Source organism: Vitis riparia, chromosome 2 (assembly GCF_004353265.1).
Source record: "Vitis riparia cultivar Riparia Gloire de Montpellier isolate 1030 chromosome 2, EGFV_Vit.rip_1.0, whole genome shotgun sequence".
Taxonomy (NCBI): Eukaryota; Viridiplantae; Streptophyta; class Magnoliopsida; order Vitales; family Vitaceae; genus Vitis; species Vitis riparia.
Genome location: NC_048432.1, coordinates 7,281,351 through 7,296,536, shown reverse-complemented (window position 1 = coordinate 7,296,536; position 15,186 = coordinate 7,281,351). Strand labels below are relative to the sequence as shown.

Genomic DNA, 15,186 nt, shown 5'->3' with positions numbered 1-15,186 from the left:
GATCCCAAGTGCCATTAGAGTGCAGAGCAGCCATTTCATCCACCATTGCCTGTCGCCAGCCTGGATGGGAAAGAGCTTCATGGGTGCTCTTTGGAAGAGAAACAGAGGATATAGCAGAAACAAAAGCAGAATAGGGTGAAGATAATCGATGATAACTCAAAAAATTGTAAATAGGATGAGGATTACGAGTAGAGCGAGTACCTTTCCGAACAGCAATGGGTAAGTCATTAGGAGAAGGCACAGCCGAGGTAGGTGAAGCCGAAGGGATAGGAAGTGAGTCAGCAGGTGCCTCAGCAAAAGGGAGAGGAGCAACGACACGAGGGCGACGATGATAAACCTGAAGTGGTCGAGGAGGCATAGCATCAGGTAGGGAGACAATGGGAATAGGCAAGACTTCAGAAACAGGAAGAGACTCAGAAGTGGTGGAAAAGAATGGTGAGTCCTCAAAGAAGGTGACATCAGCGAAGATAAAGTATCGATGAGTCTCAAGGGAATAACAACGATAACCCTTCTGAAGTCTGGAGTATCCCAAGAAGAGACACTTCATGGCTTTGGCGGAAAGCTTGTCCTGTCCAGGAGTGAGAATATGAACAAAGCAAGTACAACCAAAGACACGAGGAGGAAGGAAATAAAGTGGTTGGTCAGGGAAGAGAAGGGAGTGAGGAATCTGATCATGTAAGACAGAGGAGGGCATACGATTAATCAAATAACAAGCGGTAAGAACAGCGTCCCCCCAAAAACGAAAAGGAACATTACTGTGGAGGAGGAGAGTACGAGCTGTCTCAACAAGATGTCGATTCTTGCGTTCAGCTACCCCATTTTGTTGAGGAGTATGAGCACAAGAAGACTGATGAAGAATCCCATGATGGGACATAAACGAAGTAAATGGTGCTGAAAAATATTCCCTGGCATTGTCACTGCGTAACACACGAATAGAAATATTGAACTGGGTTTGGATTTCAGCATAAAATTTCTGGAAAATAGAGAATAACTCAGCTCGATTTTTCATTAAAAATAACCAAGTACATCGAGAATAGTCATCAATGAAAGTGACAAAATACTGAAATCCTAAAGTAGACGCAGTCCGACAAGGACCCCAAACATCAGTGTGGACAAGCTCAAAAGGAGACTTTGCCCGATTATTCAAACGCTTTGGGAACGAGACACGAGTATGTTTCCCAAGCTGACATGACTCACACGGAAGTGACGATAAAGTGGAAAAACGAGGGACCATCTTTGGAACTTGGAGAGACTAGGGTGGCCCAGACGATTGTGAATGAGGAGAGGAGCATCAGTGGAAATGCAAACTGCAGGAGATGAATCCGAGGTGAGGTGATAGAGGCCTTGAGACTCACGTCCTATGCCAATCGTCTTCCCCGTACTCCGGTCCTGCAAGGTCACAAATTTATCAGAAAAGGTAATAGAGCAATTAAGAGTACGAGTGATTTTGCTGATGGAAATAAGATTAAAAGGACATTCAGGAGTATAAAGGACAGAAGTGAGAGGTAGAGAAGGTAGAGGAAGGGCCAAACCAATACCTTTAGCCACAGTTTGAGAACCATTAGCTAAGGTAACAGTAGGTAAAGCAGAGGTAGTAGTAATAGAGGAGAAAAGATCCTTATTACCAGATAAGTGATCAGAAGCTCCAGAATCTAGAATCCAGGGTCCAAGAGAAGATGTGTGGGTAAGGCAGGCAGAGGCATTACCAGGCTGGGCAACAGAGGCAACAGAAGCCTGAGATGCGGAAGAGCTCGGAGGCTGAGGCAGCGGAGAATCAGAGGACTGGGCCACATGGGCAGTGCGAGGAGGTCGTCCATGTAACTGATAGCAACGATCGCGAGTGTGGCCAAGTTTATTGCAATAGGTGCAATGAGGACGTTGACCTCTACCTCGGGTACCACTGCGGCCTCCTCGAGAGCTAGTTTGAGAAACTAACACAGAAGAATCTGAAGTACTATCAGATGGCAAAGTCTGAGTGGAGGAGATACGGAGGAGGCGAGCAAACACATCATCCAAGGACGGAACTGATGAACTACCAAGAATCTGATCGCGGACAGGCTCAAGATCCGGACGGAGGCCAATAAGAGTAAGAACCATGAAGAACTGGTCAAGCTGTGTTTGTTGAGCCCCAACATCAGGAGTAAGAGGCATCACAGTCAAGAACTCCTCCTTAAGAGAGGCAATCTAGCCAATATAAGTAGATAGATCCAAGTCCTGTTGGCTGAGATGGACAATAGCAGAAGCCACCTTATATAGACGCTGGATATCATTCGTATATAATCCTTTGGCCTGAGTCCAAAATTTAAAACAAGTTTTGTAGGCCCGAAGATGAAGAAGAATCTTGGGATCAACCGATTGCCATAATACACTACATAACTGTGCATCTATCTTCCTCCACTGTACGCGGTCAACCTCAGGGATATCTGCCTCCTGTGTAATCAAGTGATCCTCATATCCTTGACCCATAAACCAAAGTTCAACAGAGGCAGACCAGGAAAGATAATTGTCACTGCCAACCAATTTCTCCGAAGTAATCATAGGAGAGCCAGATATAACAGCGGAAAAAATGGAATTTTTAGTAGTCATATCTACTTATCTGGAGAATGAAGTATGTTTGGATCGAAGAGAGCCCTAATACGGCTTCAGATTGCGGCGTGGCACCACCGAAAAAGGGAGACGGCCTCAGATCGCGGCGTGGTACCACCAGAAAGGTAGAAGAACACTTCCCAAGGAGAAAAAGTAGTCGGAGCTTCGCCGGAAAGACTGTTTGGAGGGCCGACGGAGACAAAAATCCCCAAAAGAGGTATGTGCAAGGCTCGGATGGGAGAACCAGGGAGGTAGGGAGGTTGGTCGGCGTCAGGCGAAGTTGGAGGAGGAGGCGCGTCGCCGGAAAAGGCCTCACGCGCCCTCACGCGCCGGCGCGTGAGATGCAGCCGCCGGCCGGAAAATTGCGCGTGGGCGGCGCGTGGAGGCTCTTTTGGTGCTGGTGCCTTCACAAAAGTTGGAGTTCTCCTCCAGGCGCTCCTTCTGGTATGGTCGGTGTCGGAAAAATACGTCGCCGGAAAGTTTGCCGGAAAAGTTCGCCGGCGGTGAGTGGTTTCTGTCGACGATCCGAATGTTCGGAAAGTATTGGGAGATGGGGAAGGTGACCGGAATGAAACACGGTCACCGAAAGGTTTCCCGGAGTTGATGACACGGGAAACAGGAAAGAATTAGGTTTTCTTCCTTGGCTCTGATACCACGTTGAGAGAGAGAGAAAGAAGAAAGACCTTGATTCTCATTAATGTAATGATCTACTTACAATTGAGAAATATATATATATATACAAGGCTAAGAGTCCTACAAGGCTAAGAGTCCTAACTACCATACATGTGTCCTATATTAACAAGGAAAGGTTATACACTATAAATACATTATATTCAACAATTATCAAGTTGGGAATGGATGATATCTATTCACCAACTTGAGAGGGAGTGTTGAAGTTATTACAGCTTGTTATCGCCATGTACACAATTGTATGTGAAGATTATTACGGTTGTATACACAATTGTATATCTTTCACAACTGTATATGATAGCTATAAAATATATTTGGGTATATTTGTGTATATTTGTGTATATAATCCCTAATTTGTAGGGATGTTTAATAGGATAGTTTCCAATTCTTTCCTTATTCCTTCTTTTTGTTGTTGTATATTATTGCAGGGTTGCATACTTTTAAGATATGAATGAAAATATAGTTTTTCTCCACAATAACTAATATGATTATATTCCTTAGATGATCTTACTGGTGATAGTAACATTAGTGCTGAAGATTATATGATGAAGCTATGAGAGAGAGCTAAATTTTTAGAGAAAGAAAGATAAACTAAATTAAAAACTATTGATAATGAAAAATAAGGTTAAATACACTTAGCCTCTCAATCTTTTGTGTTTTTCACACTATGCCCCATTATATTCAAAATCCAACATCTTGGCATCTAAAATTGTTAAAGAACAACACTCCCCATTTTTTTGGATGATGTTTACTTTCATTAATATCCTCGATTTTTCGGTTATTGGTGGATCCTGACACCAAATCATAAAAGTTATATACGTTAATCGATATTTCTGGATTTATTTCCATTTATCGTGGTTTTATTGCAATTCTATTGATTTTCACCGATTTATTGAGATTTTCCCAATATTTCGGTCAGTTAAAGCATAGGTCAAAGCTACAAAAGTGGGTCAAATGAGCAAAATGCTACGGTGGTTCGAACCTAGTATTCTAGGTTAAAAAACCAGCCCTTGCACCACTAGGCAAACATGCCTTTACTTGATATTTAGACCTACATTTTATATATTTTATTTTCACACTTAAATTTTATATATGCTTTAAAAAATTAAATATTAAAATAAAGTTTTAATAAAGACATTAATTTTAATTATTTATTTTCAAAGTCCATTTAATTTGTTATTTAAAGCACAAAAATCATGAATTAAATACAAATATAATAATTAAACATATATTATAAAGTAGATAAATTATCATTTTAGTATTAAAGTTATTTTCAAAGCCAACAAATTATCCTTTTAATATTAAATGCATTTTCAAATATCACCTATTATTACTATAAAATGTCATAAATTATATTATTCATATATCAATTTCTTCATATCTCAATTGAAATGTATGTATTATTACTTATCATATTTTTTTTTTGTAAATTGTTCAATATTTTCATGAATTTTGATCAAATTTTGCTCTACTAATATTTTGTGTCAAAATATCCACCCACCAATATTTCTCAATATATCTATAAAATCAAGTTATCGATATATCTATTAAAACCTATATTTTCATCATTGCTCTACACATACTTAATATGGAAGGATCAAAGTGTCATTTGAGAGGTTTCTCAAGCCCTAAAATCTTTTCATTCTTCCATTTTCTTCCTTTGAAAGCCCTAAAATCCTATCGCCCATAAACTCAATGCAGGCATCAAAGGGCAAAGAACTTCCACCTTTGTTTTGAAGATATCTATTGTAAGAAAATAATATTTTTAGAAAGAAGCGATATTTTGATTAATGATATGGATTTCAATCAAAGAAGTACAACTCCTATAAACTTCATAATAAAAAATAATTAATTTTATTATTATGAATTTTATGGCTTTCTTAATATTAATTTTCATGTTATTATATTTGTATTTTTCAGAATTTTTTAGAATTACATTATTATCTATTCATTTAAGTTGGGCCTTACATCTCATTCCGCCTCAAAGCCTATACCTTGCCTCATTTGGGCAAAACATCTCAAGGCTACCATTAACCTTTCACAACATTATTATACATAATATACAAGATGCTTGCATATTTAGATGTCTCTTGGTAGTTTTAAGGAAAGTTAACTTTAATTTCATTTAAGAAAATTATTATATCAATGTTTAAAAAGTATTTTTTAAGGTTACAATAATGTAGCTAAAACTCTTTAATTTTCATTTATAATCATAAAAGAATCTTCCACCTCTACTTGGGCTCTATATTGAAAAACCTTTAATTATCACATCTTTATTTTGATACTGAAAATGGCATGGAAAATTTCCATTAAAGGAAGTCAGAATCTGGAAAGTAGAGAAGTACTAGTGAATTCAGAACATAAAAGAACTACTAACACGTCAAACATTAATATATCTAAACTGTAGAATACAAGTATGTATTTGTAATTGTGCAATCATAAAAGTTTATTTACCTGTTCTTTTAAATTCAATTGCAAAATTCATGGCTTTTATGATGTCATAACATCGTTCTTGCACTTCATTAATCACTTCAATGCATAAAAAATATAGCCTATCTAAGACATAAATGTCCATGTCATGTGGAGTAATGAGTATTTTACACCTGCTTTGTCATGTAAATGAATTGTACTTGCTATGTATTGTATCTTTTTTGCATATTTTTCTTTTATCTGTTCCAGCTTTTTTGATATATAAAATAGTACCTTATATTACATGATAGAGTATCTATACATTATATGAAGATAGGAATGGATGCTTATTACTCAACATGGTATACATTTGACACATGCATATCAGTCAATTTTCATTGCCCATGTAATAAAAAACTGAAATAGACTGTTGTTGTGGACTAACTTCTCTATTGACTGATATTATAACTGTTTTGTTTCATTTATTCCTATGCAGGCGCTCATATGTTCAAGAAATGGAAGTGTTTATTCATTTGAACTGGTAAGATCCAGTTTTCATTATGTGTGAATTTCTTTAGGTAATCCATTTTGCTTCCTTTTTGCTACTATTTCAGTCATAACCCACATTGGTTTTACTTGTTGGATCACTTCTGAGTATAGTTGTCAAAAAACCTATGATACATGATACAATACTTTATTTTTTATAAAAATTGATTTGTGTTGCAATTCGTATCTTATTTAATATACAATACATGATATGTATCAATACATAATACAAAAATACTAAAAAGATACATGACACCTTCAACTATTTTTCATAATTTTGAAGAAAATCTACTTCAATTTTTCATTCTTTTATTTTTTGTTATAAGAATTATTATATTAATTTTTAAAACATATAAAGAGGTTATAAATCAATCATCAAAAGGAGGGAGGGGTAAAATAATCTTTATAGGAAAAGCTTCATTTTTGTTGTCAAAGACCATAGTGGAAATTAAGTAAATTTATTCTTATAATGAATATTAGGGAATTATTATTGAAATTGTTTGAAATTTTGAAAATGATGGTGATTGGTAAATAAAAACTTTTACTTAATATATTAATTTTTCCCCTTTTTTTTGAATTTTTTTCTGTGGGGAAGAAATATTGACGAACATAAAAGATTGGAACTTTGGAGACGACACACAAACACATTAGCAATACATATGCATAGTTAGAAAATGGAAAAAAAAATCAAATCTAAAAATTTGAAAAGTTTGTTTTTGTAGTGAACCTATACATTAAATTCATATTTTGTTGAATTGAACTTCTCAACGCTCTAGTATTCAAGATTTTCATTTGGTATGATATAGTTTATCTTTTTAAATGCTACCATATTTCATGCAATTGGTTATATATTATTTTATACTTCATACTTCCAATATATTTTGAACATATATGCATATTTTTTTATTATTTTTCCTTGTACTAAAAAAACTTACAGTACATGATGTGGGAAAAATAGAAAAACAATGTCATACATTTTACAAGTTAACAATGAAGCTTCCTAGAATCTAAATTTCTGCTAGAACCATTGTGCAGGGCTTAATCTCTCTGAATAGGCTTTTATTGGATTGTCTCTCTGCTAGGACTTTGATTTATATGCCTGCCAAACCAAAGTCCATGTATACCATATGCCTGTGTCATCTGGTTTCAGATATGCATTTTGAAAAGAAAATTGCAAGTTTCATTAAGCCAGTCAATCTGGTTGGAGGGATATCATCACTCATATCGCAATCTTTCCTAGCAGGCCTGGTTACCCAAATTTTTAACTGAACAGATTCTAACAGTCTGACATGCTAACTTTTCTTGTATATCTTTAAAGTTCTTTTCCCATAAACATAATATAAAGGCTTGAATATTATCATTTCATTAACTCGAAATAAGTAGAGGACTTATTCCCTTGAAGGTCGTTAATTTACTTATTGTATAACTCCTGATGTGGATTAATGGAATCAAATTAAATCGGATCTAGGAAAATTTAAGGGTAAGATTTTGGCCCATGGAATTTCTTGTATGCAACTCATTATATTGTATCTCTGCATGCTACTCATCCATAAAACATGTTCTATATTGTTGCACCATTGGCTTGTGTCCTGGTTATAAGCTTGGGGCACCTGACAAAGTGATGATAGTTTTACCAGAAAGTAAAAAAAAAAATCCTCCCCGTGTTCTCTCATAATTATGGGAAAACTTGGGGGAGTAGGAGGAAGAGGGGAAAGAACCATTATTTTTGGTGTGTTAAATTGCAAAGAGGATGGGAGTTGGTCAAAGAACCTTCTCTCTCTCTCTCTCTCTCTCTCTCTCTCTCTCTCTCTATTCTGAAGGGAGGGAGAGCGGGAGGACAAGATGATGATATGAAGATAATGACAAAGAGTCATTTTCTGGTTGAAATATATCACTAAACACCTCGGACAGGAATCCCTAAAAAATAATCTTCTTTTGATAATTTCCATTGCCCCTTGGTCACTACTGAAGTACTCTTTTAACTCCAGGAAGGTGGAGATCTACTCTGGGAATGCAGTGTTGGGGATCCGATTACTGCAGCTGCTTATGTTGATGAGAACCTGAAACTGGTATCTGATTCCTCCCTTTCTTCAGACAGGTAATGAAACTCAAAATATATATATATATATATGTCTCAACTTTAAGCAGCTAATTATTCTCTAAACGTCTCAACTTTATTTTCCAGGTTGGTCTGCATTTGTGCCAGCTCTGGAAGCATCCACTTGCTTAAAATCAGCTGGGATACCACAGGGCGGGTGCATAGACCAACAGAATTTGCAAGGTTGAAGCTCCAGGGAGACATATTCTCTTCACCAGTGATGATTGGTGGCCGGATTTTTGTTGGTTGTAGGGATGACTATGTGCACTGCATTGCTGTTGAGGCCCAGAGTTCGTTGTCAAACTAGAAGGTTATACAACCCGTTTCACCTTACGTACCTTAATCCTGACAAGTTAACACAAGTTTCACAATCCTTCTGTGATCAGGCGGCCATGGAATAGCAAAGCTTCCAACCGAAGCTGCAAGGCTCTGTGCTCTGAATTCCCAATCTTGTACTCTTTTTAACTTTCATCGGTCCCGCCATATGAACCCATCCTCTAAAATAATTAACATTACCAAATGCCTTTTACTGACAAGATCATAGTTTTTTTTTTTGTCATGCTATTTCTCATTTTCATTATGGACCATGGAAAGTTTCAAGCAAAGCAAACGAGGGAAAGGGAAAAAAAATGTGAGAGAAAAAAATAATTCAATTTTTTTAAATAAATTTTAAAACCATTACTTTATCAATGTAAAGCCTCCTAGAATGATTCTATCTCATATAAAAGTTACTACAATTCAATTTTGATAAATTAATAGTTTTGGACCAAGGAAAATCTATTAATTAAACAAATAATAATTAATTGATAAATTAATAAATATTAATTTATGAAGTAATTAATAATTTATTAAACTATTGACTAATTAATAAATTATTAATTTGTTAAGGTATTTTTTTATTTATTCAAAGTATTTTTTTCAAAATATGTATCTAATATTGTTTTATTTAAATATACATTCAATAACTTTTTGTTGCAATTGGAGAACCCACGAGAACTTTGTTGTAATTGGATAATGCCACACCAGAAACTTTTTTCAGCATTACGAGAAATTAAAGAAGAGATCCAAGTTGACATCCATTTCAAAAAGAAATAAGCAACACTAAACACATTTTAGGAAGGGCTCCTAGATAGACCACATGGATTTAGTTACATAGCAAGCTGGTCCTATATGATGAAACTATTTAGATTGTTCTACAATGTATTCGCATAAATTTTTCAAATTATTAATTTAGCAAGTTAGTCCCTAGTTGGGATTGACAAAAAACATTATTTAACTAAGGTTATCAATTTATGTAATATAAATTTATCAAGATTTTATTATACTGTTTTGTGATTTTAAAAAATAGAAAACAAGAAATTATCCAAATGGAAATTAACTTTCCATTATGAGGTATATATTAGGGAAAGTTATGTTTTGGGTTGCTAATATCTAAATATTATGAAAATCATAACCCATTTTTACCATTTTTAAATTTACAATGTTAAACCCAAAATATTTTGGGTTTCATGCACTTCGGGTTGAGGTGGTATTTAATGCCTAATATGCCCTCTCTTTCCTTGCAAGTCAACCTTCACATATTAAAAATAATAATAATAAAAAAAACCAAAAAAACTTGAAACATTTTGCCTTGTTCACCTTCTCCACTAAACACTGAAATCCAAACAAAAGATTTTCCATCTGTTCTGCTCCCTTTTGAAACTCAAATCCAAAAAAACCCTAACCTCTCCGATTCTCTCTCTCTCCCCCATCTTTGTCCATGTCTCTCCCACAACTTCTCACACCTACAACTAGCATGCTTCCTCTCCCAATTTACTAAGTCTCAGTCGTTTGTTTCCTATGATGAGGCGTACAACCAGAGAGTGGAAGATGGGAAAGGAATTTTGGATCATAATGAAGATGAATCATGGGCAGATCGACATTGCTTCTTTCTTTACTCCTTTGTCTATGGGTTTGTCTGCAACTCAGACCCACAACTTGTTCAATTTCTCCTTCTCTTCACATTAATCGAGTACTTCCCTTGCTAGAAACCTACTTTATTTTGCAATTTATGCTTAAATTTAAAGCATCTATGGAACAGTACTCATTGAGTTCTGTAAACTGAGAGTTGAGAATCTTATAAGTAGTGTCCGTAATTTGATACCAAAATGCCTATTGGTCAAGTTATTACATCATGTTTTAGTATTACTGGAAACAATATATCAAAAATTTAAAATTTGGTTTCAAATGTGTTGGAACGATGTGTCTATTTGTTATGTTGCTTTGGTCTAGGGTTTTCAAGAATCGACTCGAGGTAATGAGGTTTATACTCTTTATGAGTCTATTTGTGTGTTAAACAATGCAGAGTTCCAATTACAGGAACAACCTAATTGAATTTAATTCAATTGTGTCTTGATGTGGTTTACATTTAAGATCATGGTTCTCTCTAGTTTCACAAATGGGGTTCAATCTAAGCTTGTGGGACATATTATGGAAAGTACTTATCCTGCTCTGTGATTTATGTCTAGTATGCTACCTGCATATGGTTTGGAAATACACATTCTCATGCAGCCTCCTTTCTCTAATAAGGCTTTAACCCATTCTTAATGTTATGATAAAGTAACTGAGAGTATTGATGGTAGAAGTTGATGGGACGGTTCTTGTTTCTTATGTTGAAATGGTCATATGATGAGGGCACTTGTTGTGGACCCGCATTTTAGAACTATGTGTTCCCACTTGATTGGCGAGACTTGCTTTTGATTAAAGTGAAAAACTAATTTTTTTTTTTGTAAAAAGTTGGAGTCGCCACTTACTTTTATTTATTTTTAAAAGGGAAAACAAGTAAGAACAAAACTCCTAAAAGGACTCTTGATTTTTTTTTAAAAGCTGTCTACGAAAAACCTGGGTTTGGGTTCGAGGATTAGGTTACCTATCAGGAAGGTACCTCCAAAGAGGTAGCACATCTCTAAGTCCTAACAAGGTCTCTTTTAGCTTAGTTGAGAGAAATATGACAATTAATAAATTGATTATGAATACCTAGATAAGTTAAGGTGATCTAAAAAACTCTACTAAATATAACATGCCAAACAAGGATTCAAACCACTATCATAAAGAAAGGATAATATGCATACCTAGATCTATAACTTAAATGCTATCCTAAAACACCAAAGTTAGTTCAAGTATTATATTACTCAACATGCATTTTATCAAAGGAAATCAAATGAATCTCAAGGCATCCAAAGTCAATATCAAACGGGGATATATTTCTTAATGAATCTCAAGAAAGGTTATCTCACCAAAATAAAAATTAGGTAACATCTTTAACATCTCTAGATAAACATCCAATAGGCCAAATTAATCGATTATATTCCAATCAATAACAAATTTATTCACAAATGAGTTACTTCATAGAAAAAAAGTCAGCAAACGATTAGAATAGAAGACTGTACAAAAATAAATATAAAACAAATACCTAGAGGTTAAGTTTTACCAAGAAATTTTTTAGAGAACATATCCTATATGTCTAGTTTATCATTTAAGTGACCAAATTAATTAACCAACCCTCATTTAGTACCAGATTTCATGATGATGATAATAGGTCCAGAACAGAGCATCTTTTAAAGGTATTCAACAATTGATTTTTACAATTAACTTATAAATGTTCTAAAATCATACGAAAATTCAAAAAAACTATCTTAATGTGTTTATTTTATATTAAAATAATCTTAGAGAAATATCTCATCCACAACATATTTAAAAATAACTAAACATATCTCTACTCTAGAGAGCACTCATGCAGTGGGTGCAAGAATAAAAAATTACATCTTTTATTTTATAAATTATTTATTAATATTTTTTACATCAAAAATTAAATTTAAGAAGTCTAGATTAAAATAAAAATGTTCAAAGAAATTAAAGAGATCGTTTAATAATTTAATTTTGTAAAACAATATTGAATGTCAAAAATAGAGTGAAAACTAAACCTTCTGAAAAATTGATTTATATCTCCTAATTGGAGAACCATATTTGACCCAAGAAAGATTCTAAAATCAAGTTCGAGGAGTCTAGAATGTCATAGAATAGTTAGAAAAATTTAAAGGGTTTCTAAGTTGTCAGATTTCAATTTACAGAATCAGAAGTACAATGCACTATAATGAAAAATTCTAAACTAACTAAAATGAAAAAAAAAAACTGCATCACCTAGAAGCTAATTTACCAAAAATATAAGAAATAATTAAACTAAAAGAATGAGATCAAACCAAATCAAAGCATGAAATATAACACCAAGGATCGATTAAATTAATGATGAAAAATCATAAATGGACCTAAACTAATAGAACAAATTAAATTAAACTAAAACAAGAATTTAAAAAAGAGAACTTACCTTCCATTGTGTAAGAGGGGCTGCTGTTAGAACGCTCTTAATCCTTCCAATCTGATGCTTTATATGCTGTATGTTCTAATAGAAAATCCCGAGACGTCCTCAAAGTGGCAGCTTGTTGTCATCTTCTTTGCATGGTATGGTTGCCCTCCAAATTCATCAAAACATGTGGATGTTTTTCACAAAATCTGGTGGAAACCCCTTCTTCAGCAATTGGAAGAAGAATTCCAATGCCTCATCCAATCTCCCTTTAAGAATTGGAGCAGAGAAATACCTTTATCTTGGTGCCTCCAGCATGCGGAGAAATGCATTTTAAAAAGATTCATCTTTTTCATAAATTTGTACGCTTACATCACCCATGCACAAAAGTTAGAAAGAGGCTTCTTGTAGAAAAATTGCTTCCATTGGGAGAATAACCCACTTTGAAATTTGTCAGACAGTTGACAGAATGATTATGATATTTTTTGAAGTCCCTCAAATCCCAATGAAAGCAAACCTCTTGGAGGTTACTAAGCTGAACCAAATAGAAGCCGCCATGTATACAAGATAAAAAATAAAAGCTACGTATAGAGCTGTGCCAGCACAGACCAGAAAACCAAATAGCACTCCATCAACTTCAGCCATGAAGAAATCCAGCAGAAGATACCCATTGATCACTATTACAAGGGCAGCCACAGTCCACGCCACTCTCTCTAAAAGTGGTCCGACCTTGAAGACGCCCATAACCTGTTCCTTGGACACTAAAGTAAGAAGGGGAATAAGTGCAAGAGGAATCTGCATTGACTGAAGCACATTAAGCCATTCATTTAAAACATCCAGTGAAGCTTCAGATCTGTTGAAAACAAGGGCTACAATCATAGTAGGCACAATAGCAAAACTACGTGTTATCAATTCTCTTAGCCATTTCTTCAGACGGAGATTGAGAAAGCCTCCCATGATAAATTGCCCAGCATTTCTTCCGAGAGCAAAAGATCATCATTTGCGTCAACTCTGAAAAAGGGATCTTGTTGCCGAATTTCAATGATTGAAGCGGTAACTTCAATAACAACTAGAAGACATCCTCTGCTTCGCCATGCAGATACTTTTCTTTTCCTCTCCAAAACGCTAATCTTCCACCTCTCTCACACGGTGATTTTATTTTTCTAACATCAACCCCAATTTTCCTCTCTAAATTCCGGACTGTCCATCTCTCCATCTCGGCCTCCATCTCCCTTTTTGCATCTTCCATAGCTCGGTGATCTGCAAAGGTTATAAATCCAAACCCGCGAGGACGACCAGTATCTCTTTCCATCATGACCTACGCCAACACCAAACATATTGTGAAGTCAAAGGTGTAGGGACCCCTCCCCCAATGACACGTGGCGCGCACCTCTACCCGGATCGACCCTGGCCGTACCCCCCCAAGAGGACATGTGGCGCACACCTCTATCCGTGTCCCCCAGGGAGGAGCACACGACACTCGCAAGCATTATGCCCGGACAATAATATATCCTATCCGGATATATTGTCCGGATCATTGACTGTAGCGAGCAAGCCTTGCTGAGTCATCCCCAACAGTCTGCCACAACCTACGTTCCGTCACCTGCAGAGCGAAAGGACAGGAGCGATGGCAAGTCGCCTCCCACAATCTCTGACAGCCACCTGCAGGGTGATTATAGCCCTGCCATCACCATGAGGGCATCATGACGAGCCAAAAAGTCTTCCCACCATTAAAGAGGGAAGCAGAGCTTCTGACGCTATATAAAAGGGCCTTCACACAAGGAGGAAGGTAAACTTACGATCCCAGAAAAAGGCCGACAACTTAATCTCTAGAGCCATGGCTAACAAAACCATCGGAGGGTGTGTCCGGACATCCTGTCCAGACATTTTTTGTAGGGACAACTGAGCCAGAACTCAATCTTGGTTGAAAACGTGCGTCCACTTGGCAGCAACGTGGATCCCTGGGATGCAAGGCATCAACATTGGCGCCATCTGTAGGAATGCTCTGATTCAGTCGACGGCAAAGATGTCCACACCTTCCAGAAGCCGCTCGTCGGCTAGGGGAGATGAAGATTATTTCGAATGGTGTGAAGCCATCGAAAGAAGACAGTTAGAAAGTGAGCGACAGATGTAAACTCTCCTCTAGGAAACAGCGAGACTGAGAGAAGAGAACGCTGTGTTACGCATCCAGGCTTCATCGACGAGGCCTCCTCGTGGTCAGCGCTCAAGAGGCCAGGGAGCGAACTCAAGGCCTGACCCCGAGTCAATATACCTTGGGACTGCGGGAGTCATCCCCGAGACGGGCAATGTTAGACCACAAGAACGACACACGCCCATGCACCAAGCTCCCTAGGAGGAAAGCTCAGACTCTACTCGTCTCTCATCAAAGAGACAATGCGACAAAAGACCCCAGTTGTCAGAAGCGATGCACGCGAGGTTAGGCCCACAGGGACCCGGGAAGACAAGGTCGCCAGTAGCCACAACCTGGGGAACGCACCTTGACCCCCTGGTCACGCCC

The 15,186-nt window shown here is 36.4% G+C and overlaps 1 protein-coding gene across 1 annotated transcript in view; it reads left to right on the top strand.

The window, feature by feature from the left end:
* Nucleotides 1-8,909, top strand: part of LOC117929931 (putative acyl-activating enzyme 19) — a 41,950-nt gene extending 33,041 nt beyond the window's left edge. Inside the window, exons 8-10 of the mRNA XM_034850381.1 lie at nt 6,182-6,226; nt 8,220-8,329; nt 8,417-8,909. Of these exons, the coding sequence (XP_034706272.1) occupies nt 6,182-6,226; nt 8,220-8,329; nt 8,417-8,636 (375 nt within the window). The 3' untranslated portion in view covers nt 8,637-8,909. The remainder of the gene's footprint in view (nt 1-6,181; nt 6,227-8,219; nt 8,330-8,416) is intronic.
* Nucleotides 8,910-15,186: the final 6,277 nt, after the last annotated feature.